This window comes from Megascapheus bottae, chromosome 22 (genome assembly GCF_031878675.1).
Source record: "Megascapheus bottae isolate mThoBot1 chromosome 22, mThoBot2.hap1, whole genome shotgun sequence".
NCBI classification, from domain to species: Eukaryota; Metazoa; Chordata; class Mammalia; order Rodentia; family Geomyidae; genus Megascapheus; species Megascapheus bottae.
Window position 1 is genome coordinate 2,683,336 of NC_143530.1, and position 24,646 is coordinate 2,707,981.

General features: G+C 49.6%; 1 protein-coding gene across 2 annotated transcripts in view; it reads left to right on the forward strand.

The window, feature by feature from the left end:
• The first annotated feature begins 964 nt into the window (after positions 1 to 964).
• The window catches only part of Tram2 (translocation associated membrane protein 2), a 49,611-nt gene continuing 25,929 nt past the window's right edge, over positions 965 to 24,646 (forward strand). The window contains exon 1 of one of the 2 annotated variants that reach the window (XM_090355495.1): positions 965 to 1,162. In XM_090355495.1, coding sequence (XP_090211621.1) covers positions 1,043 to 1,162 — 120 coding nt within the window. In that variant the 5' untranslated portion in view covers positions 965 to 1,042. Of the gene's footprint in view, positions 1,163 to 20,387; positions 20,546 to 24,646 lie in introns of those variants that run through there. The other variant, XM_090355496.1, reaches the window with a different exon arrangement.

Consider the following 24,646-nt stretch of genomic DNA (forward strand, 5'->3'; position numbering starts at 1 on the left):
TGAGGAGGGCAGGCAGGACCGGCGCGGCGGCCATCCCGCCCTTCCGCACTCGCCCAGGGGCCAGCGCGGCCCCCCGCGACGATCCCCCTCGGGTCCGCCGCTGTGTCCCCCCGGGGCGGCTCCTCCTCCGCCCTCACCCGACCCCGGGCCCCGGCCCCGCAGGCCCCCCCGGGCCCCCGGGCCTTCCCGCCGAGGAGGAAGGGGCGCCGAGCGGGGGCAGAGCCCAGGCCCACTTCCGGGCGCAGCCTCCTCCCGGCCTCTTCCCGCCCAGGGCAGCAGCGGCCGATCCGGGCCCCGCGGCCCCGAGCGGCTCGGAGGGGCGCGGAGCCGGGCCGGCGCGGGCCGAGGGAACCCGGGAAGCCCGGGCCCAGGCCGCCGCCCTGGGCCGCCCGAGAGGGCTCAGCAGGCGGGGCCAGGGGGGCGGGGCCGGGGGGCGGGGCCCCGAGGGGCGGGGCCCCAGGGGCGTGGCCCACGGAGCGTCCGCCGCGGTTGAGAGGAAGAGGGCGGGGCCCGCAGGGGTGGGGCTCGGCGGGCCTGGCGCGCGGAGCGCGTGACGCGGCTGAGGAGGGGGCGGGACCCGACCAGTCAGCGCGTCGAGGGCCGGCCGCGGCCGGGGAGAAGGGGGCGGGGCCGTGAGGGGGCGGGGCCCGGCGGGCCTGGAGCGGCCAGTGCGGGCCCGGGCTGAGGAGGAGGGGGCGGGACCTGGCGGGCCGCGGGGGCGGGGCCGGCGGGGCCTTCCGCGTCGGGCGCGTTCCGGGGCTGAGGAGGAGGCGGGGCCGGGCGAGCCTGCGCGCCGAGTGCGGGCCGCGGCCGAGGCGGAGGCTGTGGCCGAGGGCGGTTCCGGGCGGCGGGGCGGAGGCGGGCGGAGGAAGGGGGCGGGGCGCAGAAGTTGTTCGGCGCTGGGCGGGCGCGCGGCGGGGCGAGCGGGCGGCGGGCCGGCGGGCGGGCGGACGGACGGGGCCGGGGCCGGGGCCGGCGAAGTTTGCCCTGCGGCGGGGAAGCGCGGGTGCGGGGGCCCCGCCGGCCGCGCGCGCCCGCTGCCATGGCTTTCCGGAGGAGGACGAAAAGTTACCCGCTCTTCAGCCAGGAGTTCGTCATCCACAACCACGCGGACATCGGCTTCTGCCTGGTGCTCTGCGTCCTCATCGGGCTGATGTTCGAGGTGAGCCCGGGGAGGGGGGCGGCGCCGGCTTTGTGCACGGTGCCCGGCGGCGCCCGCGCCGCGCCGCGCCTCTCTCAGCCTGCGGCTCCCGCCCCAGGCTGGCCCCGAACCGGGCCCCCTCGCGGGGCTTCCTCCCCGGACGGCGCCTCCGCGCGGGGCCCCCGCCTCCCGGGCGCGCGGGCGGGAGGAAGCCGGGCCGCCGCCGCCGCCGCCACCGCCCTCGCGTGGCCCGGGGCCGCCCCTCCCCGCGCCGTGCGGGGCGCTCCACGTGGGCGGGCGCGGACGGCAGCCGCGGGCCCGGCCGGGGCGGGGCGTCTCCGGGGGGAGGTCGAGGCGCCCCGGCCGCCCCGGCCTCTCCCGCGGTGGAGTCGCCTCTCCGCGTCCTCCGGGAGGTGTTGCAAAGCGGGGTGGGTGGGGTTGGAGGTGGCGCCGTGTCCCCCCCGCCTCCTGGGCTCCCCGTCCCCGTTCGGGGGCCGCTGAGGGCGCGGGGTCGGGGCCAGGTCCAGGCCTGCCCTCAGGGGCCGCGCTCGCCTCTCCACCTCCCAGACAGGGAAGACGGACCGCAGGCCTCAGTTTCCCCGTCCGCGAAGAACGGGGCAAAACCGCGTTCCTCACAGAGTGGTGGTCACCTCCGCAGCAGGCCGGCGTGAGCGCCCATCTGGTGCTCCTGGAACCCGCGGTTAGGTTCGTGGGTCTGGACCTCCACGTCGATTTGCAGCCCCCACGCGAAGAGGCCTTCCAGTGGGGGCCTCCTCCTCCGGGGATATGGCTGCAGAGATGCAGGTTCAGCCACAGCCTGCAAGTGGCCAAGTTTCTCGCCTGCCCTGTGGCTGTCCGTTGTCTTGTATGTGTTACAAGTTTCCGGCTATACCTGCTTTATTTTGGTGCCAAGAGAGCGGCCTAGCAATTGAGTTCCTTGTCTCCTTCCTTTTCTGCTTTTTTGAGGAAGCCCTGAGCTTGAACCCTGCCAACCTACGGTAGCTGAAGTGTGCTAGGAGGGAAGAAAAAGGAGTAGAGTGGGCTGGGAGTTGGCCTAGTGGTAGAGTGCTTGCCTACCATGCATGAAGACCTGGGTTCGATTCCTGGGTACAACATACATAGAAAAAAAAAAGCCAGAAGTGGTGCTGTGGCTCAAGTGGTAGAGCTCTAGCCTTGAGAAAATCCAAGGACAGTGCTCAGGCAGTGTCCTCATGGCCAGCAAAATATATATACATATATATATTATATATATAATATATATATACATAAAGAAAAAGAAAAAGGAGCAGAGTGAGAAAAAAGAACCGCTGTCCCTCCCTGTTAGGGATGGGCAAAGAGGAAAGGGCCTGGTTGGTGGTGTCATCGCCTCCTCTGTTGTCATATCACTTCTCTCTCTGAGACTTCAGGGCTAGCATCTCCTGCCTTGCCAAGTGGTCGCTCTGTAAGGTCTGGCAGGAAGAAGGCTTTGTCTCACATCTCCACTGTGAAGAACTCCTGCTAGTGCTGGGTGCATAGTAGTCCTTCTATTCCTTTAGAGATACTCTTTGTGGGGAGGTGTGGGCATGGAACTTTGCTACCTCGCCAAAGACAGCAGAAAACAGTGGGGGAGGTTAAGAGGCTGGAGTGGGGAGAGGACTGACTAGATATTATAGTCTTCCAGGTTCCCCCTGGAGGTGTGTGGTGGGTATGTGTGTGCAGTGGAAAGGTCAGTCCAGAACCTGACATAGGGTTTCCTAGAAGTGAGGACAGAAATAGGGGGGAAAAAAAAGAATCCAGCACCTGAGCCTCTGTCTTGGGTCAGGCTAGAGTCCCTTTATTCAAAAGCTGGGTGTGGAAAACACATTATGATTCTTCCCATACAGAGCAGTCCTCCTGACCAGTCCTCCCTCTGGGGTCCCCTGCCCAGCCTCTGCCAGTCAGCTGAGCCCCATCTCCCCGAAGCCCTTCAGGGCCATCTGAGCCTTGTCTTACTGGTCACCTCTGCAGACCTTCACAGGGCTTTCATTTCCCTCTTAGGACCTCCCGGGCTTTAGTTCTCTGTCTAGGAGATGTTGACTCCAAATTCCTTCCCTTGGAATCGCTTCCTCTTGGGAATGAATGCACATGAAAGGCTGTCTGGCCTTAACACTCACACTCACGCACATACACACTTTTGGTTTAGTTTTGGGCGTAGGCAGGTTCTTCCCCCAGCCTGGCTTTCTCCTCATCCTAGGGGTATTTGGAATAGAGCTGTACTGTTCAGCCACAGCACTTGGCAAAAAAATGTCAGGAATGTGGAACTTTATTTCCTCCCTCCTTTTCCAGCTTCTCTTTCTGCTTTTGGAAGAGGTGGCACATGGGCCTCTAGTCTTTCCTTGGGTGGACTGTGGCCTGCTGGTCTTCAGGTGTGGGTGAGCTGGGGTGGTATGTACATGTCACACTGGAACGTCGCCTTCCTCTTCCCTCTCCCTTTTGCCTTCCAGGGTCCTGTGCCACGTTTCCAACTGAAACATGCTGGGGAAGAGAATATTCTTTTCACTAGCCAATAGAGAATGAGCAAAAGAGGATGCCTGGAAGAAAGAGGAAGCAATTTATACACTACCTTTAAAATGTCATTTTGAGACAGAATTTTTTTGTTTTGTTTTGATTTTTGCTTTTCTTTCTCCAATTTCTGCAGCTGCAGAGAAATGTCACTAAGATTCTGAGCCTATCAGTTGTAGGTCTGATTTCTATTCTGTGATGACTTAAGGATTTAGGACCCAGTAGGGAGTGGATAGGAGAGGGTTGTGGCTGATTTTGGGGCCAGGTTGGCTGTTTTTCTTTTGTCCAGGAACTGCCTTTTTCCTCATCCTGACTACGATTGACTCACCTGAATAAAATGTTTGCAGCACGTACAATGCAAGCGCATCGTTAGGTCACAGCGGTTGGTACACAGGGCTTGTGGGTGCCCTAATGTGAAATTGGCCTGTTCCCATTGTCCTAGAACTAGGCCTGGAACCCAAGATGTAGATGCTGTCCCTTAGCTTTCTCCACTTAAGACTGGCACTTTACCACTTGAGCCATAGCTCTACTTCCAGTTCTTTTGCTTGGTTTATCAGAGATGAGAGTCTCACAGACTTTTCTTCCCCAGGTTGGTTTGGAACCACGCTCCTCAGATCTCAGCCTCCTGAGTAGCTAGGATTACAGGTGTGAGCCACTGGTTCATAGCTTGGTCCTGTCTCTTAATGTTAGATTGCAGAATGGTTGATTGTGCTTCCAATGGGAATGGTGGCCCACACTGGCTCCTTGGGGCGGGGGGTGGGGGGCAGAGATAGGGGATTCTCCATGGGAAGCCTGCTGGGGCTTCCTGCCTGAGATCCAGCAGTGTGAGAGCCTGGAAATAAGGAGGGTCACAGTCTAAGGAAGGCTCTTGGGCAAAAAAACAGAGAGGCCCTATCTTCAAAGTAGGACATAAAAAGGGCTAGGGTGGGTGGAGTATGGCTTAGCAGTAGAGTTTCTGCCAAGCAAGCATGAAGTTCCGAGTTCAATCCCAAGTACTAAAATTTTGTTTTTCTATTGTGTTAATAGAAAAAGAATGTCAGTGGAATGGACATATACATGCCGATGTAAGTTGCTTTTCTGTGACTAACTTGTGATAGACTTGGAAAGACATTCATTGGCTCTGGTTGCATTTCATTGTAAGATGGCGTGTTCTCTAGAACTAGCCATCTATTCTCCCATATAGGGGACGGTCCTGGCCCTCTGCCTCCCCAGGGATCTCTGGTACAGCTGCCCCCTGCAGAGCATCGGACAGCCATCTGATTAGGACGCATGGGTACCCAGCAGGTCTAGGTGCTGCCTCTGGCAGCTTTGTGGAGAAGTGGAGACTGCCCTGCAAGCTAAATAGGTGGAACTTCTCTTGCTTGCTGTTGTGTGCACCCAGAGTGGCTCATTTCTCAGTGGCAGTATCCACACTGGTCCCAACAGAGCGCCTTCGCCCTGACTGTTTGTAGAATACCATGTGTTGCTATGGTGAGAGTTTCGCTCTGGCAGGCACGAACTCTTTTTTGATCTGCTTCTTCACAGGCAGAGGCCCCAGAAATCACTCTATGGCCTAGCTGATGTACCTTGCATTCCTACCCTGATAAGTGATGAAGCCAGAGGTTTGATAAGAGCGGATTAAGGTTCCCAAATGACAGAAGTGCTTTCTAATCAGCCTGAGTGCTATTAGCCAGGCTTGGGTGGGGGAACTTTGCCGATCCTATCTCTGAACCTCTTTGTCCAGTGCTGTGTATCTGGTATCCATTGGTACCTAATGGTTAAAGGAAGGAGGAGGGGGAAAAAAGAAAATAGTAAACCTGACGTAGTTCCTGAACAGCCTGTCTTATTTCAGGAGTAGTCCTTTATCTTTTTTACACTCGATTACTTTGCCTTGATTTACCTGCACTATCTCAAGTGCCCTGGGATAGGGGAGAGCCAGACCTAACTTATACACAGTTGATTCATGTTGAGAATTCATTATGTGCCTTAATGAGCTTTGAAAGGGGTTCTTCTGGATGGTATAAGTTTCTCGTGGCTTTCCTTACTTTCTAGCATAGGAATTGGGTTTAGAGGGCTCTGGGGCCACTGGGACCCCTGGTGAGTTTCTGGGAGTTCTGGCTTAGAATAGTGGTGCTCGGTGGCTCTCCACCCAAACTACATTGTCTCCTGCTGTCTTTGTCATTTGTGTGGAGGCATTGGCTGCGTTTTGCCTCTGAGAAATGCCTTACTGTACCTGAGATGGTTTATGGAGGGTGCCGTGGCCAGCGAGCCACCATCCACTCCGCATTAAGAGTCTGAGCCAAAGTAAGCAGTCAGCAGTGTCTGGCTCATACTTAGAGCCAGGTCTGATGCTTCCATGCGTGAGGAGTCTGTGGAATGCAGACCCAGGTTGCTTTTCTTTTTTGTATCTGAGTGAAATCTGTTTATTACCTGGAAGTAATGTCTGGGGCCTGTGGTTCTACTTAGAGGCTTTTCTGCCTGGCATAACCATTGAAATTTATATCTGCAACAAAGAGACTACAGGAAATGATCCAGAAGTAAACTGAGGCGAATGGATGGAGCCTTACCTACCACTGAAGTTACTGCCTGCTGTTACCCTGCAGTGTATGTCCAAGATAGGGGCTTTGGATGGTTCTGAGTTCCCTGCCCTTACCAAGTTAGTGTTGTGGTCTTAGCTCAAGGTCACATCTGCAGAGAAAAACCTGAGAGGCCCTCAACTGAGCTTACAGAAGAGGAAAGTTGGTCCCCCTCAGAGTTTGGGAGAGTTTGCCCAAGATAGTAGAGTGAGTTTTTGTTTGTTTGTTTGTTGCAAAACTGGGACCATCTCTTATCCACACCAGTGCCCTGAAGTCTAGACTCTCTTTGAATACCTGTCTGTATGTGGAAGTCTTGAAATTGATATCTCTTTTCTTCAGAGCTCTACGCTTGTTTTATTTGGCATCTGTTTATTGAGTGTCTGAGTACCTGCTGTGTGCTTGTGTTGAGATGTGGGAATGCAGCGATGAAAAAGGTAGGGTCCTCACCCTCAAAGAAGTCGCTGTGTGTGAGCTTAAAGCTGGGTAGGAGTCAGGTCTTAAGCTTGACATGAGTAGCAGGTGCAACCTCAGATTCTTGGGTCTCTATCCAAGCCATTGCTGTTGGTGAAGAGATGGTTTATTAAATTGAGATTTAACGGGCTGGGCTGTCAGGATTCAGAGAAGAGTGTTGGTCTCTCCTGGAGATCTTGCCAGGCACAGCATGCACTCTTGCACATGTGTTACTTCTTAAGGGCAGTCTGCGAGGGTGAATATTAAACAATTTCCATAGACTGGGTTAAGTAAGTAATCAACATTTATTTCTCCTGCATCTGGAGTTTGTACAGGTCCAAGATAAGGCCCTGACAGCTTCAATATTGGGGAACATTTACATCCTGGCTCTTGATGGTTATCTTTTCTTTGCATCCTCTTGGACCAGAGAGATGGAAGGAAGAGAACGGGGAAGAGAAAGATTAATATCCAAGATGTGTTTTGTGTGTGTCTCTGTGTGCTTGTATGCCCCCCCCCCCCGCCCCCTCTCCTGCTCTCAGTACTGGGATTGAACTTGGGCTTTATCAGTTTAACCAGGCCCTTTTTCTCTTAGAATTTTTTTTTTTTGGGGGGGGAGAGGGTTGGGGTTTTTGTTGTTATTTTTAATTTAGATAAGAGTCTTGAGCTCACTGTCTGGCCTTGTCTCAAATGTTGATCCGCCTAGCTCTGCCTTCTGAGTGGCTTGCACTTCCACACCAAGCCCTCCAGAGCCCTGTTTATAAGGACAGTAATCCCACTTGGGAGGTTGTTACTCCTATGGCTTGTTACCTCCCAAAGAAGCCCTTACCCACTAATGTCTTTGCACATTAGTGGGCAAGAATGGGGACAGAATTTCATCCTGGGGATTTGGGTGTGTGTGTGTGTGTGTGTGTGTGTGTGTGTGTGTGTGTGTGTGTGTGTGTGTAAACACTCTCCATAAGAGGCAATGTGTATGTGTGTGTGTGTGTATGTGTGCACGCACAGACATACACATGCATGTCCAGGCTATTTTTAGTACTGGCAAGCCTTTATTGATCTGAACCCTGGCAGAGGTTAGGAGAATTTGGCTGTGTGGTTTCTGAAGATGTTAAGCAGCAAACCTCAGTGAGATCCCAGTGATACTTTTGGGTGGATGGGGTGATGGTTTTACCACTGGGGTGGGGATGACTGTTTCTCTGAGCTACCACCGCCCTGCCTTTGAAATAGGGAGAAGAAAGACTATACTTTCAGGGGTCCTTCCCTTTCCCTTCCCCTCCCTCTCTCCCTCCCTCCCTTCCTTTTTTCCATCGGTCATGGGACTTGAACTCTGGACCTGGGCACTGTCCCTGAGCTCTTCAGTTGAAGCCTACCGTCCTACTCCTTGAGCCACAGCGCCATTTCCAATTTTCTGGAGGTTCATTGATGATAAGAGTCTCACGGACTTTAGTGCCTGAGCTGGCTTTGAACCTCAGATCTCAGCCTCCTGAGTAGCTAGGATTCCAGGTGTGAGCCACTGCGCCCCGCTTCAGGGATCATTTCTACAGTATGAAATAGGAAGAAGACTTCCAAATGAAGCTCCAGAAATGTGCAAGGGCAGAGAATTGTTTAAAGTCGTTCCTTAGGTCATCTGTGTCGGAAAGGTATATGTACTTGCTCCTAGGGAACTGTTAACTTTTTTTTTTTAATAGGGAATTTGAAAACCTATATTATTTGACCTAGCATCGTTAGGAAGACTTGTGTGGCCCCTGGGAAGGGAGAAGAATGTATCCCCTTTGGGACAGTGGATAGAGAGGGAATTCACTCCCCTGCTGACCCCCACCTCTGTGTGGAGGATGGCCTAGGACCTGCTGGTCAGCCAGTAGGTGTGAGTTTTGCACAGTGCCAGAGGAAGTCAGGTTGACAGTCAGTGAAAGTCCGCCATGGGTTTAGAGGTTCCAGGGATATCTGAGGACTTCTGACCTGGAAGTACAACCCTTGGATAAACAGCCACATTCCCTGCAGTTCCTGGAGTCCTGTAGGAAACCACGGGTCCTGTTCCATAATGCCTGGTTTCCGGCTGAGAAGAATTCCTTAGAACTTGAAGCAGAATTGAACTCTCAGACCCTCCACTTGGGCAGTGTAGAGTGTGGTTTTAGTTCACAGTCTGACTTTGTACTGGATCAGCTTTTGACCCCAATGGGCAGGGAATGGCTTGTTGGTGCAGATTTTGTGACTGCTGTTTGGAAGAGGGATGTTGAAGTGGAAAGGAATGGGGGATTTTCTTTTTTTCTTAATAGCAGTTTTGGCTCTAATTTGTCTATGAAAACTACAACATGGCACTTCTAGAATCTTCCAAGAGTCTTGAGTGAGGGCGAGAGCCTGGGTCCTCAGTAACTTGCTGGGTGGTTTACAGAAGATGCTTTATTGCTTTGGGCTGCCCTTGCTTCATGAATGTGTCAGTTCCCTTGGTGGGCAAGTAGGACAGAGACTGGAAATGTGCATGGAATTCAAGTTCCTACTCATTAACTGTCAATAAGGGGAGAGCCTTCTTCCAGCGTGCACACTGAGGGGTGGGGCCGAAGTTGTGTTCTATATCACATCTTGATATCTTGACCACCATCTATCTATCTATCTATCTATCTATCTATCTATCTATCTATCTATCTATCTATCTATCTATCTGCCAGTGCTCTGTCATTTGGGCTGATCCACTTCTGGCTTTTTGCTGACTAATTAAAGATGAGGGACTTTCTGATTTGTCTGTGCTCTGAGATCCTCAGATCTCAATCTCTAGCAAAGCTAGGATTTCAGGTGAGAGCCACTGATGCTTGACTGTTTCTTATGTGAGGTAAAACCAGGTTCAAGTTTAAATTTGGATTTGGCATCTACTTAGTGGAACCAAGGTAGATAAGGAGAAAATTCATTTATTAGAATCTTTGTCTGGCATGGGGCAGGGTGGCTTTCATATCTGAGGCCCTTTAGCCTCTCCCAGGCTGACCAGGGGTTGAGGAAGAGGTCATACCTGCTTGTCAGATTGGCCCATGTCTTCATGTCTGGTACTCTGGGCTTGAGAGTTGTTGTTGTTACTTTTTCAGATTTGATGATACAGTCATCATATATGCACAGATGCACTTTATAGATTTTTTTTTTTTTGCCAGTCCTGGGGCTTGAACTCAGGGCCTGAACAGTATCCTTGGACTTTCTCAAGGCTAGAGCTCTACCACTTGAGCCACAGCTCTATTTTTGGCTTTTTCTGTGTATGTGGTACTAAGGAATTGAACGTGGGTCTTCATACATTCTAGGCAAGCATTCTACCACTAGGCCACACTCCTGACCTACACGTGTCTTCTTTTGAGATCGGTGGTCGTACTTAGTGTTTGAATCCGGCTGTGGCACACTTTTCATAGTATTGGGCACACTTGGCTCACCAATGAATAGTGTCATTTTGGTAAGTTCCCATTCCATCTCACAGGTTTCCTCTACCCTGGCCAGCAGTGGCATGTTTTTTCTTCCTAATATTGGAAATGCATTTGGAGCAACCTGTAGAACTGTGTGGAGGTGACCCAGTATTCAGTTATGTTATTCTGGTGCCTGTTTTAAGTAGGAACTGACCATTGGTTAGTTCTCAGATTCGTTAAGTTTTTGACTAACCTGTGCTAACCTGACACAGCGAGTGGTGGGCCCTGCTTGGCTGCTCATTGGTATAAATGACTTAAACTTGAGCAGTACAGATAGGTAATTATTTTGACGACCACAGCAAGTTCTGTTAGAGTGTGTTGATGTGCACATTGCTTGAAGAGTTTGTTTTGCAGTCACACATAGTAAGAGGCCACTGTGAGCTGGCCATGTTAGGGATGTTGAAAGGACTGGGCCAGAGAGGTTAGGGTCATACTTTGCCCTACAGCCTGACTGCCCATGTCTCAGCTCTGCCTAATAGAACCTCTTCAGCATATCACTTAACATCTTGGGGCTGCAGTTCCCTCACCAATAATGTGGTTAATAATATAAGCAATTGAGTTGAGAATACAGGAAATAGAATATGAATAGAACACTTAGGAAAGGGGTGGGTACAGCATAAGTATCAATAGAGATTACCTACGGTTATTAAAATAAATATAAAAAATAAAAATGTGTAAAGTGGATATGAACTATGCATGAATTTTGGACTTGGGTCTTCAGTTTGGACTTGGGTTGCATCTTTTAAATATATCACTATGTATGTAGGCATTCCAAGTTCTGAAAGAGTGAATCCCAGGACACTTTATTCTACAAATAGAGTTTTAGAATGATATACATCCACAGTTTTAAAGTTTTAAACCTAGATCCGGGATAATATGGAAAACTTGTTTATCTGGAATGATTCATCTCCAGAAGTTGCTGGGGAGCTTTAGTTTTATAGCTCTGACCTGAAAGACAGGGTTGGTTTACTCTACAGTCATGTTCATCATGGGAGAAAATAGAAACAAACAAACAAAAAAACCATTTTCTACATTCTCATCTCAGTCTGGGAAATAGCAGCACTATTTAATCAATTAAATTTTCAAACAAGCAAATATGCCTGCTCCGTGCACAGTTCTGAAATCTGAAATGGAAGCAGCTGACACATTTGTAGGCATAGCTTGTTCTACTGGGGCCATTGTTGGAGCTTGGGAAAGAAGGAAATGTGCCTCTTGGCCACCTTTCTCTGAGTTTCTTGGGTCAGGACGACGCCAGGCATGATGGTTACAGCCTTGTCACATTTTCACTGATAACCTCCACACCTTTAGCCTTCATCTGTACAGTAGCCACATATAACTTAACTGGTGTTGCCCACATAGCCTTAGGGGAGAGTTTGGACTGAGCTGATTCTTGGCCCCTCTTTCTGTCAATGGTGATCACATGTGCTTTTGGAGGAACTGCTGTTTACCATGTTGAGAACACAGGGAAAACACATTGCTTTATCTCAGGGATTTTCCTTTCTGTTTAGTGAGGACACTTACATAGGAAGCCTCGAGTTGAGCCATCCTATTGGTCTTCTGTGTCTAGCTCACGGCGGTTCTGGGCTTCTGGCAGAGCTAGAGGAGCCTGGGGAGGGGCTCCTAGTTTCACATTGGGGTGGGCCCACCATAGTGAGGCCAGAGATAGAAATTGTGCTAGGGGCGAGGGAACCTTCCTGACAGGGATCCCTTGGATATTTATAATATCATTTGAGGGTCATAGAAAATTATCCACATTGGCAGATGGCTGTGGGGGAAGCCTTGTGTGTCTGTGTCAAATGATTCTACAGGCCTTTAGATGGCTCGAGGGCTGGATGCTCCCAGGATGGTAGAAGCATGGGGGTGGGCAAGGCAGAGCTAGTTGCTTAGTGGCAAGGTGGGTGTTGGTAAGGCTGGCGGGGGAGGCTGTAGCACTGATTCATCTGAGAAAGTCCCCTGGGGACCTTGCTTCCTTACCTCCAACCAGAAAGCAAGGCCCCCCCCCCCCCAAGCACTGAAATTCACCCATATGCACCCAGCCTAGTAATTCTCACCTCTTTTTCCCATACATCTAAGGTGACACAGCAAGCAGTGAGGCACAAGGGTTTCCTGTGTGACCGGGCATAGGCAGTTTCAGCTGAAGAGAAGGGCAGCTTTTCTGCAGATCTAATTATGACCCTAAGGCTACATTGATGCATATCTTACCCTTGAACATGAAGGTCTTCCTGCTTCATTGTCTTGTGCTGCTTTTACAGGCCTTTATCACTGAAGGTATTCTTCAGACTTATTAAAAAGCTATTTGTTTGCATGCAATACGATTCCTGATTTTTTGGAAAGGTGGACTTTGTTTTCTTGGGGTTGGCTTAGAACCTTAATCTTCCAGGTCTTAGTTTCCTGAGTAGCGAGGATAACAGATGTTAGCTGCCTATTCCCAGCTATAGTGCCAAGTTTTCAACATGATCATCATTATCTCATTTCAGCCATTTCCATTAGTCTCTCAAGAAACTTACTAGCATTCATTTCTCTGCCACCCCTTTGTCCACCCTAGCAACCACTCCAGTGGGTTTCCTTGTCCCGAGCACCTTACGTAAGTGAAATCATACAATGTACAGTTTCTCTTAATGCCATATTATAGAGATTTATCCATGTTATTCACTTTTTCATTGCTAATTTTGCCATGTGTGGACATTTCACATTTATTGTGTGGGGGTCTCATGTTACTATGTGGAGGTATGTTTTGAGACCTCATGTTATTTGTGGACATCTCATTGTGTGGAGATCTCATGTTAATTTTGTGTAACTACTGTGTTATTATATGTAGGTCTCGTGTTACTGTGCTGAAATATTGTGTTTATTGTGTGGAGTTATCATGTTTATTTTGTGGCAGTGGATCAGTTGATTGACCTTTGAGTTACTTCTACTGGCATCCTGAGTAATATTGCTGAACGTTCATTTAACATGCTTTTGAGTAGATAGCGTGTTTCCAGTTTTCTTGGACTACCTAGGAGTGCTACTGCTGGATTATTAAATAATTAATATAGACAAGGAGCCAGGAATAAAGTATCTTGAACAGTTTGTCTTTTTTAATCTTGAGTTTTATCTCATGGCAAGTAATAAGAATATTGCTCATTGTCTTGGCTTTCCACAGCAGTTTTGGGAGTTATTTTTGATGGACTGTGGGACAGTAATTGTCAGTGACTCAGAGGTAAATGCCAGATGACACAATTTACTGGATACTTGCCATGTGCACTGGATAACTAGAGAGTTGCCAGAACACACACCTTACCCTAATACAGTAATTCATTGGAATCTACCTAACTAGCCATCTGTATTGAACCAATTAGGGGATTTGGGGTATTGCCATGCAGTGGAACAGCACAGCTGTATAAAAGAACATGAGATCATCTTATATGTATTGACATAGGCTGATGTTGAAGAGAAAAAGAGGTTACAGATTAGCATGTACAGGATGAGTCTATTTTAATAGAAAACTTACGTTTATGCAAAGGCAAAACTTGGCAAGACCACAGTAGATTGTCAGCCTGAAATTCATCTCTGGTAGACAGCTTCTAGAAGACGTTAGCTTTTAATATTGTGTGTTTTTTTTAAAGTAGGTATGTATAATGTTGAAATTAATTTAATTTCCCCTAATTCTATTTCAGAAAAAAAGACAGCAGGGCTGGGAATTTGGTAGAGTGCTTGCCTAGCATACAATAAACTCTGGGTTTGATTTTTCAGTATCATATTAACAGAAAAAACCAGAGTGGTGCTGTGACTCAAGTGGTAAAATGCTAAAAGAAGTTCAGCAAAAGAAACTCAGGGACAGTGCCCGGGTCCTGAGTTCAAGCCCCCAGGACTAGCCAAAAAAAAAAAAAAAGCAGTTGAGATAGAAGTTATACATGGACTAGTAGATACCAGTACTACATCTGCATATGAAGGCATGCCACCATAATTGTGGTAAACTTAGCAATCTTACCAGTTGTGAAAGGTGCAGTGAGAGAAATTTTAGAGTCTAGCCATCAGGGAATTCTTGTGAAAGAATGAGCCTCAGGTAGGCCCTGAAAGAGTAATGCTTATATAACTTTCCATAGCTATGGGCTAAAAGCTGAAAATACACCTTGTGCTTCCAGCGCTTCCTTTGGGATGGGCACTGTAATCAACCGTAATCAACCCTTTACCTACATTCTGTTCCCGCCTCCAGTCACCCTGAGATGGGGACATTTCGACTGCTCCCACCATGTGATCTCACAAGGGGACAGAGGCCTAGAAAGTCTAATGTGGTCAGACTGCCGTTGTCATAAATGCTAGCGCCAGAATTCAAGCCATATGCCTAACTTCATAGCCTGAGTTCTGTGCTCCACTTTAGTTTAATTTTGTTTTATGTTCTGTTTTGTATTCTATTTGTTATTCCCTTCCCCTCTCCGTCCCAACCTTTCCATTTATGTTGACTTCCTGTGCAGTCTTGGAGATTGACTCAGGACGTCATGCCTGCATTCGCAGTTGCTCTACCATTTTCCTTCCGTGTGTTTTTTAGATCTGGTCTTACGCTTTTGTTGACCTGGACTCCATCTTTCAAGTAGAAATCATCTTTTCAGTACAGATGTATGTCATCCTGCTTGGCTTCTTTGTTCCACCATAGATAGGAGGAATCTGAACCCATCAAATGCAGCTCACTTGTCCCAGGTCACACAAAGCTGTGGATTGAGGAGCAGAACATGAAGTTTGTGTACTCCTGGTAATATGTCCTGTCTGCCACAGGCCATTTTCTGATGTGGGCTTGCTGGGGTAGACAGTGAGAAGCTAGAAGCTTCTGTCCCAGCAAGCTATCTAGAACTTTTTTTTAGGAGAATCACGTGTTGTGTAGACTTGTCTCAGACCATCTTTTCCCAAGTGGTGTGTAGTAATATTGTGCAGGTCTCACTTTTGGTAGGTGGGTTTGAGGATATGTCTCTAGCCTCTTCTTACACCTTTTGTTGAACATCCTACTTCAGAAACACATGGGAAGTCTGGCATGAAAGTCATGTTTGCCATCTCTTTGTAGCTTCCCCCCCCCTTTTAAAAATTGCTATTATAAGCCAGGCATGGTGGCTCCCACCTCTAATCCTAGCTACTCAGGAGACTAAGATCTGAGGATTGTGGTTCAAAGCCAGCCCAGACACTAAAAGCTGAGACTCTTATCTCCAGTTAACCACTAGAAAACTGGAAGTGGCGCTGTGGCTCAAGGGGTAGGGTGGTAGCCTTGAGCTGAAGAGCTCAGGGACACTGCCTAGGCCCAGACTCCAAGCCCCAAAACTGACCAAAAAAAATTGTTATTATAAAGATGATGTACAAAGGGTTACAGTTATAGAAGTCAGGTAAGGAGTTCTTTTCTCTTTCTTTCTTTCTTTCTTTTTTTTTTTGCTAGTCCACTTCTGGCTTTCTCTGTGTATGTGGTACTGAGGAATCGAACCAAGGGCTTCACACATGCTAGGCAAGCACTCTTCCACTAGGCCATGCTCCCAGCCCAGGAATTCATTTCTTTTTGGACAATGTCACCCCTCCCCTTGGTCTCACATGTAGTTTTTCTTTCAATAAATTGCTATTTACATCTGATAACAGTTTACCAATTAATCCTCCCCAGAGTTCTTCAACTCAAAATTTTCGACCTATATTCTTAATTTCACACAAGGGAGTATTAGGAGCATCTGAGAACCACTCTTTCATTTGCTAGGGGTGGGAGTTAATGTGCATCATTACTGTGTTTTGAAAAAATTGTGGCAAAATGACACCAAATGGACCATCTTAACCATTGCAAGAGTAGAATCAAGCAGTGTTGAGTGTGTTGTGTTTGTTGCACAGACGTGTGTTGAGCACCTATGAGAAATGATTGAGAAGATATCCTTGCTGCTCAGGCGAAGGAAGGAGGGACTGGAACCACTGGGTACCATCAGTATGGCCACCAGGTGGGGTGGCGTTGCCCATGGGATTGGATTGTTGGGGGCTTTGAGGCCGCTTCTCTGGCTTCCTGCTTGGCTGCCAATAGGGTGTCTCACTCCACCACTTCCTGGAGGAAGTGCACTGCTGTTCTCCCCAGAGCCTGGGGAAGACCTTGTATGGATTTTGTCTGTGAGAGCCATGTCCTGTGGCTGGCCATGTGGCCTGAGGTGGGGGCAGGGTAGGAGAATGACAGCCGCCAAACCAGAGCTTCACCAAACCCCAAATCAGCAGTTTGCCCAAATATAGTATCCTGGACCTTCCACCCATCACGTTTAAGCTAAATATACTGTCCTTCAGCTTGCAAGCTCAGCTTCCTCTGTGGAAGACTTCTGTGATTATTCCTAAGTGCTTTCTCTCCATTTCATCTTGAAAAAGCGACCGTCGTGACGTGGCTCAAGACTCAGGCCATCATGTGTAAAATTAAACAGATTACAGCTATCTGGCCCAGCAGTTTGGTTGCATTTGCTTTTTTACATGGAAGAAAGTTTATGTTGATTTACTCACAGGCCCCTTCCCCAGAAAGAGGGGCTACAGGTTGACTCCATTGTCTTTGTCTCTGAGTAAGCAGTTCGCTTCCTTGTTTCTTGTTGCCTTGTTGAATTGGGCTTATAATATAGGGTGATTCAGGTAGGATCTCATTCTGTATTATAGGCTAGCTTTGGATTCACCATGTAGCCTTTGTGCAAATGGGCTCATCATTTGCTCCTTCACTTAACTATATGACACACACACACATTCCTTCTTCATAATGCTGTCTCCCCACTTGTAAGAAGCTATCAGGTTAAATTACACGGGGAACCTCTGCTTGAAATATTTTACACCAAAGCATGACCTAGCCATCATGGTATGTTTAAAATTCATACATATTTTACACTTTGTAAGTCCTTGTTGAAGGTTTCAGCTTTTTTTTGGGGGGGGGGAGGTCATGGGACTTGAACTCGGCCTGGGCGTTGTCCCTGAGCTTGTCTGCTCTAGACTAATGCCCTACCCCTACCCTTGAACCAAGCCCTACTTTCTGTTTTCTAGAGGTTAATTGGAGATAAGTTGTAGGTTCTTTTTTGTCGGGCTGGCTTTGAACCTTGATCCTCAGATCTCAGCCTCCCGAGTAGCTAGGATTACAGGCGTGAGCCACTGCATCGCTTTTAGCGTTGTTGTTGTTGTTGTTGTTGTTGTTTTGCCAGTCCTGGGCTTGAGCTCAGGGCCTGAGCACTGTCCTTGGACTTTCTAAAGGCTAGAGCTCTACCACTTGAGCCTCAGCACCACTTCCGGCTTTTTTCTGTGTATGTGGTATGGAGGAATTGAACCCCGGTCTTCGTGCATGTTAGACAAGCACTCTACCACTAGGCCAAACTCCTGACCCCTAGTTTTTTTTTGTTTTTTTTTAATTAAATTTTTTTTCCGGGACTTGAACCCCAGGGCTTGGGCACTGTCCTTGGACTTTCTCAAGGCTAGAGCTTTACCACTTGAGCCACAGCACTACTTCTGCCTTTTTCTATGTATGTGGTACCAAGGAATTGGACCCTGGTCTTCGTGTATGCTAGGCAAGCACTCTACCACACTTCTGGCCCCAGACATGTTTCTTTTTATTACAGACTTGCAGCACTTTTAACCTAGTAGAAATGTGTATTGTCTATCTGTACCAACCATATTCATCTATCTTACAGAGTAGTTTATAAAGTAAATCAGATTATTCTTTAGGATACCCAGGGTAGTTATACTGAGTTTGTTTAGGCCAGTATTATAATTTAGGGTAGAAAGAGGGAAGGAGGCTCAGGAATGCCAGTTTGAAGAGTTATACACTGTACCTTAAGCAGTAGGGAGGCATGGAAGGCACTGGTGTGTGTGTGTGTGTGTGTGTGTGTGTGTGTGTGTGTGTATTTCAGTAATTCTAGCTAGGGTGTTGTTGGTTGACTAGGAAGATAGGTTGAGCTCTGAGAGAGAATCTAGCTTCTCCCACAGGCTGTGAGTGTACAGACTTGAGGAGCGCTGTGAGCAGAAACCTGGACTTGAGCAAATAGTAAAGGAAAAAGCCAGCGGGGGGCTGGCTACACAGAAGATGGGACTACTTCATTCCAAGCTAGATGTATGCAAACACAGAGGTCTCTGTCTTCAGAAAGACCTGTATAGGAAAAGTAGGTTTGCCAGTCACTGGACGAGATGACCACTGGTGCAGCGCTTGAGTGAGAGTTGCTGTGTCTTGGCGGTCTGTCCTGGAGGTGAGTCCATGTTCTTGAAGCCATGACAGTCTGGAGGAACGAGAGTTCTTCAGAAGACATGTGGTAGAGGGAGGGGAGCCACCAGCCGGCTCACCAGCTCTCTGTGGGGTCTGCCTCGCTTCCTCTTCTTGGTGGTGACAGGTGAGTCGTAGGAGTGATACTGCTGCTGGAGGAAGGGAGCGGGGTCTGCAGGTCTCTTTCTGGAGTGTAGACCTGAGGTTTCAGTCTGTTCTTGACCCCTTTGCCTCTGCAGGGTGGTGCGGCCTGTCATCTTGCTCACTGGGCTGCCTGTGTCTCTCTCTGGAAGGCCTGAAGCCAGCCTGGCTGCCCGGGACTCCTGGCCTGGCCTGTCTCCTGGGCCGGCTCGTGGCCCACGGCCTGCTTGTCAGCGCGTGGCTTGAGTTTCCATGTTAACGTCCCACATTGGGACCTCAGGGCATCAGGTGTCCTGTGCTGTCTGATGTGCTGAGCTCCTCAAGGCCAGCTGCAGACTGCTCAGAGGACTGTGGGTAACTGGTTTGGAGATGCTGTGGGGGATTGAGACAGGGACAAAGAAGTCAGTTTTTAGTAGGACAAAAATAAATGAACGTAACAGCCTGGGGCCATTTTTTTAGGGTGTGGTGCCCAGATACATTGAACCTCTTCTTCTCTCCATATTTCCCCACTTGTTAGCCTTCCCCGTCCTCCCCCCCCCCAGACCCTCCTATGTGAATCAGCCTCTGTCTCCCCTCCCTCATTATGCATTCCTTTAATCTGACCCATCTCCAGGTTGCCAGCTGGCAGAGACTCAGCAGATTCCAAGCCCCAGCTGGTGCCAGAGTGTTTACACGGCGGGCGGGAAGCTTGGCAGACAACTTGCCTCCAGCTACTCAGCTGTAGGAAAAGGTGGAAAGCCATCCCCAGAGAAGTGGCTGCTTGTTTGCAGACTTTCCCTGCCCTCAGTCATCCCACTCCAGTACTGCTCTGTACTGAAAACTTAAAGAAAGCTTCTTCATGGAGTCAGTGGCTGGGGACGCCACCCATCCTATAGCATCTGAGCACATGAAGGCACGGATCCTTGACTTCCGACTGCAGTCAACCAAGTAGCATTTAAGATACTTTTAGCACCGAAGACCAGTTCCCACGTCTGGGGTGTGTGTGTGTGTGTGTGTGTGTGTGTGTGTGTGTGTGTGTGTGTGTGTGTGTGTGTGTCTGTAACAACAGCAGAATGGCCAGCAGTTCACGCAGCTGGGACGGGGGCCTCCTCACTGCAGATTGAGGTCAGTGGGACTCCCCAGGACCTTGCGTCTCATTTTGTCATCCGTAGAGTCTTCAGTGGTACCAGTGGGGCTGCTGACCCGTGGTAGTGGTTTGGCTGAGCAAGTCTCGGAACCCAGTTCTGGGTGTCCTGCAGAAAGAAAACCCAGACACTGGCTGTCAGTACTGGGGCACTCAGGTCTGAGGTGCCGGCCTGTCTGCCACCCGCTGGCCGTGTGCGGGATCGTATCCTCAGGGAGCGTGGAGGGCAGGCTGTACCAGCGCTAAGCCTGGGATGATCATCAGGACAGCGTGGGGGACTGAAGGGTGAGCCTGCAGTGGAAGTAGTGCCAGCGTGTGCCATAGTGTCTCACTCTCTGTCCTTTGCCAGTGGTTCTCTGACTAGGTTATCTCTTCTCAAGTGTCAGTTTCAAGCCTTTTATATCAGGCATATAGCTGCACCAGTTAGGCTCCCCACAAAACAGATGGGTACTGAAGACTGAGGATTGAAAGCATCTATAACTAACTTGGGCATGAATGGAGTCAGGGAAACTGGCATGGAACTGCCTTGAGGGGTGGTAGGTCAAGGGATAGAGAGGTAAGATGGAAAGGAGAGAGTGGAGGAATGGAGGGGTGAGGTCCCGTCCACTCCTAGATCTGGTGCCCTGCAGGGCTGGTCCAGTAGTGGGCATCCTTCTCATGCTCCCTAGTCTCAGGTCCACCCTGAGAACCAGTAAAGCCGTGCTGTGTGCGCTGGGTCACAGGACTGGGCTGGAGGGTCAGCCAGGCTGTAGCCCTCACAGTTTCTGTACTGCTCTCTTAAAACCCTGCCTCATGTATCTCAACAGGCAGGCCGAATGGACACCAGAACGAAAGTGATTCTCCTGGAAAGGAGACTGCATGCAGACTTTTGGATAGATGTTTCCTGCTTACTACCCTGATTCTCTGCTGGGGCAGAAACACCCTCCCTCTTAAAGTGACAGCACTCCCATCCATCTCCTGAGCCAGTTCAGATAACACGTAGCACCACTTAACCCCATTTCCTCTCTTGTCCCAGTGCTCAGATATTCACCCGGAGGGACCAACAGCAGTGTCCAGTGCAGCACAAATGGGGTCGTGATAACCCTGTGCAGTCATATTAGTGTTTGAGTCCAACAGGAAATGGCTTCCTTGGCTGCTCACAGGGAAGAGGCAGACCCACTAGATCATTAGGCAACTGGTTAACTTTAATTGGTAAATGATGAAGTGGGTGATGGTGTTTAGAGCTTTGTGACAAGAACAAAAGCCCTTGAAATGTTGCAATCTTGCCTCTTTTAGGTCGAGGGAAGAAGTCAATTTTTAACTTTTTTTTTTTGCCAGTTCTGGGGCTTGAACTCAGGGTCTGAGCACTGTTCTTGGACTGTCTCAAAGCTAGAGCTCTACCACTTAAGCCATAACACCATTTCCGGCTTTTTCTATGTATATAATACCGAGGAATCAAACCCAGGTGTCGGGGTCCTTCATCCCCAGTCCCTCTTGAGGAGGGATGGGAAAAACACACCCCAACCAGTCCAAGCCCCGAGAGGAGGGGGCCCACTGTCCTCCCGCACTCAGCCTTGCTTCTCCAGAGAACGAACAGAAACACCACGCAGCTTCATCAAGGCAGGAATCTTCCTCTCTCTAAAACTCCCCTCCTTATATTGGCTGTGGGAGGATAAAGAGGTCCACTTGTTTACCCCTACTGCAGGTCTCAGCAGAAAGTTATTAGAATGGCGTTACTCAGCCCCCAACACCCGGGTCTTCATGCATGCTAGGCAAGCACGCTACCACTAGGCCAAACTCCCGGCCAGAAGTCAGTTTTTAAATCTTGACTTGAGTCATTCTGCATTCAAGGTCCCAGAATGGTGAACTCAGGAGACAGAATTGGTCTCCTTTTGGGACCAGTGACTTTCTGAAGGAAAGTGAGGGAGTGAGTAAATAGAAAGGATCTGAGGGCTACATTTCTTTTTCTTTTTGAGTAGCTTGATTGAGACTGAGGGCGACTGCAATGTGCAGTTGAGTCACACAGTGGGTAGTCTGCCCCTAGGGCTCTCTGGGCCTTCTCAGGTGGGTTGGCCCTGTGTTGGGGCTGGTCACAATATATCCATGCTTAGGACAGCACCTCCTTGGTTCAGCTCATGCCTCCCAGAAGCCTTCCAGAGGCCACCCATGAGTCCCCAGAGCACTAGAGGACATTCGCTCTGCCCAGTTGGCGGAGGAAAGTGAGGTCACAGAGATGAGTAGGTACACAACCTGCGCTCTCAGCCAGGCGTCTTCACTTGCCTCGTGCCTGCATCTAGCCCTGAGCTGTGACATCTTTCTAACATCAGTACATCTCTTTCTGCCTCAGAGCTTACATCCGTCATCAGATTTGGTGCATTGTTCAGGTCCCTTGATGGTTCCAATCTGGGATTCAATCCTTTTCTGAGGCTTATTATCTGAGCCCTTTGGGGCAGATTTCCTGAGCTCTCGGGGACTCACTTTTTCTGTATAGTAGAATGCCTGGAAGGATGAAATGAGATCATTTTTATAGGAAGAGGAGCTGGTCCTCGCCTGTGGCAGGATCTTGGGCAAGAGGTGGTAACACAGTACTGGAGACCTTGGCATCTGGGTATGCGGTTCCGAGGATCCAACAGTGTAGGAAAGACCTCAGACTCAGGCTTGAGTTCTGCACTGCACATGCTCAGGAATGACGGCCTCAGTACTCCACTGCGCATGCTTAGGATACACGGACTCATTTTTCTCCACAAGCCACCCAAATTCTATTAAAATACATACTGCCTTTCAGCATAGCTAACGTTTTCACTTTCTCATTGGATTTGAGTACATTTGCTCTTACCTTCCTTCACGGGTACTGTTTGCATTAGACGAAGCACATTTTCCAAACTTAAGAGCAGGGAAACACAGCATACATATCACACAATGACTGAACATGGCTTGAGACAGCCTGGAATTGACAGATGCCCTGCAGTTAACTGAGCTGTGTTGGGTGTGCAGGAACTTACAGTGTCTTTTTTTAAGTTTATTTTTATTTATTTGTTTGGTGAAACTTGGTCATAATCATATGTAACAAGTCTTGGAATCAGAGGGACATAGAGAACCGGAGGTGACAGAGGTAATCTGTATGTGGTGTCCGTGTAGTCCTCATGAGGACTCCGGGTCCCCGGCCTCGCACATTATATAGAATAGTTATTGCAGACTTGTGGAGGATTATTTGAGATAATCATCTAGAGAGCTTTGCCTTGCCCAAAGTGCACTAAGTTTTCGAAAAGGCATGGTTGGTTAGATCGTCTGTACAAGGAAGGAAGTGGGACTCATTTGACTGGAGCTCAGCCCTAGACTTGGCTGCCTGAGCCCTGAAAGGAAGGATATGGATTTTGTCAGTGTTAGCATTATGCCCTTCCCACAGCAAGCACTCAGCAAATATTGGTGATTGAAGGGTTGATTTAGTTTTTTTTCACTCCATTTTTCTAGAGATGGCATACATCTGTCTGTTGTGCTAGTAAAGGGCACTGGTGGCTATGTCTGTAATTCTGGCTGCCGGGGACACTAATAAGATCCAGAGGATCAGGGTTTGAAGCCAGCTTTTGGGGCAGAAGAGACTGAGAGATTCCATCTCCAAATAACTAGCAAAAAACAAGGCTGAAGTTGGGTGCTGGTGGCTTGTGGCTCATGCCTGTAATGCTGAGAGATCTGAGGATTGCAGTTTGAAGCCACCCCAGGCAGAAAAGTCCATGAGATTTATCTCCATAAAAACTGGAAGTGGTGCTCTGGCTCAAGTAGTAGAGCACTAGCCTTGAGCACAGAGATGTTCAGGGACAGTGACCAGGCCCTGAGCTCAATCCCCAGGATTCCCCCCCCCCCCCCCCGCAAAAAAAAAAGCAAGGCTGGAGCATGGCTCAGGTGAGAGAGTATCAAGCAAGAGAGCTTAGTAAGCTTGAAGTCCTTGTTCAAACTCCAGTGTCTAACACAAAATTAAGAGTGTCTTACCGTCTAGCTTTGGGCATGCATGTGGGTATAAACATGCACATACACATACACCCCTCTAATGTTTTCATTTAGAAACCAGTGTGGGGTTGGTGAGATCCAGGAAGAAGCTGGGGGGGGGGGTCACCCAGAGGCTGGGGTAGCAGCCATGGCCACTTTAGAGCAGGACCTTGGATCCTGGCCAGTAGCTTATCTGTGTGTCTATGGACTCCAATTCTGAATGAATCTGTCGGCCAAGAGGCAATAAAAGCTGATAGACTGATGGAAGCTGGAGGCCGCTCATGGCCTTCGGGACCCCATGGACCCTGATGCCTTTCCTTCTGAATACTGACCTCCTAGCCCAGCCCACTTCAGACACGGTGGAGACGAACACTGGCCACAGGTGCCTTTTCCCAGCCATCTGAGAGGGCCTGAGTCTTCCTGGGAGACACACTTCAGTCCTGCCAGCGTGCAGATTTATGGCTCCTGGAGAGGGCATCCCTTGGCTGTATCTGTGTGAATTCAGGTCTCATTTCCTCTATTCCATGTACCTGGATCCTCCATCAAAACCCAGGAATCTGACAGGCAGGTGATCCAGTCAGGCGAGGGATGGTCATCCTAGAGCCCTGTCTGCAGACCTGCATCTTTCCAAATGCAGAGCGGTACCTGAAGATAGACCTGGGCCCTGTGCCGTGAGTTACCCCCTCACTTCCGGGATCTGAGGAAATGCAGAGCAGTACCTGAAGGTGATAGACCCGGGCCCTGTGCCGTGAGTTACCCCCTCACTTCCGGGATCGAGGAAATGCAGAGCGGTACCTGAAGGTGATAGACCCGGGCCCTGTGCCGTGAGTTACCCCCTCACTTCCGGGATCGAGGAAATGCAGAGCGGTACCTGAAGGTGATAGACCCGGGCCCTGTGCAGTGAGTTACCCCCTCACTTCCGGGATCTAGGAAATGCAGAGCGGTACCTGAAGGTGATAGACCCGGGCCCTGTGCCGTGAGTTACCCCCTCACTTCCGGGATCTGAGGAAATGCAGAGCGGTACCTGAAGGTGATAGACCCGGGCCCTGTGCTGTGAGTTACGCCCTCACTTCCGGGATCGAGGAAATGCAGAGCGGTACCTGAAGGTGATAGACC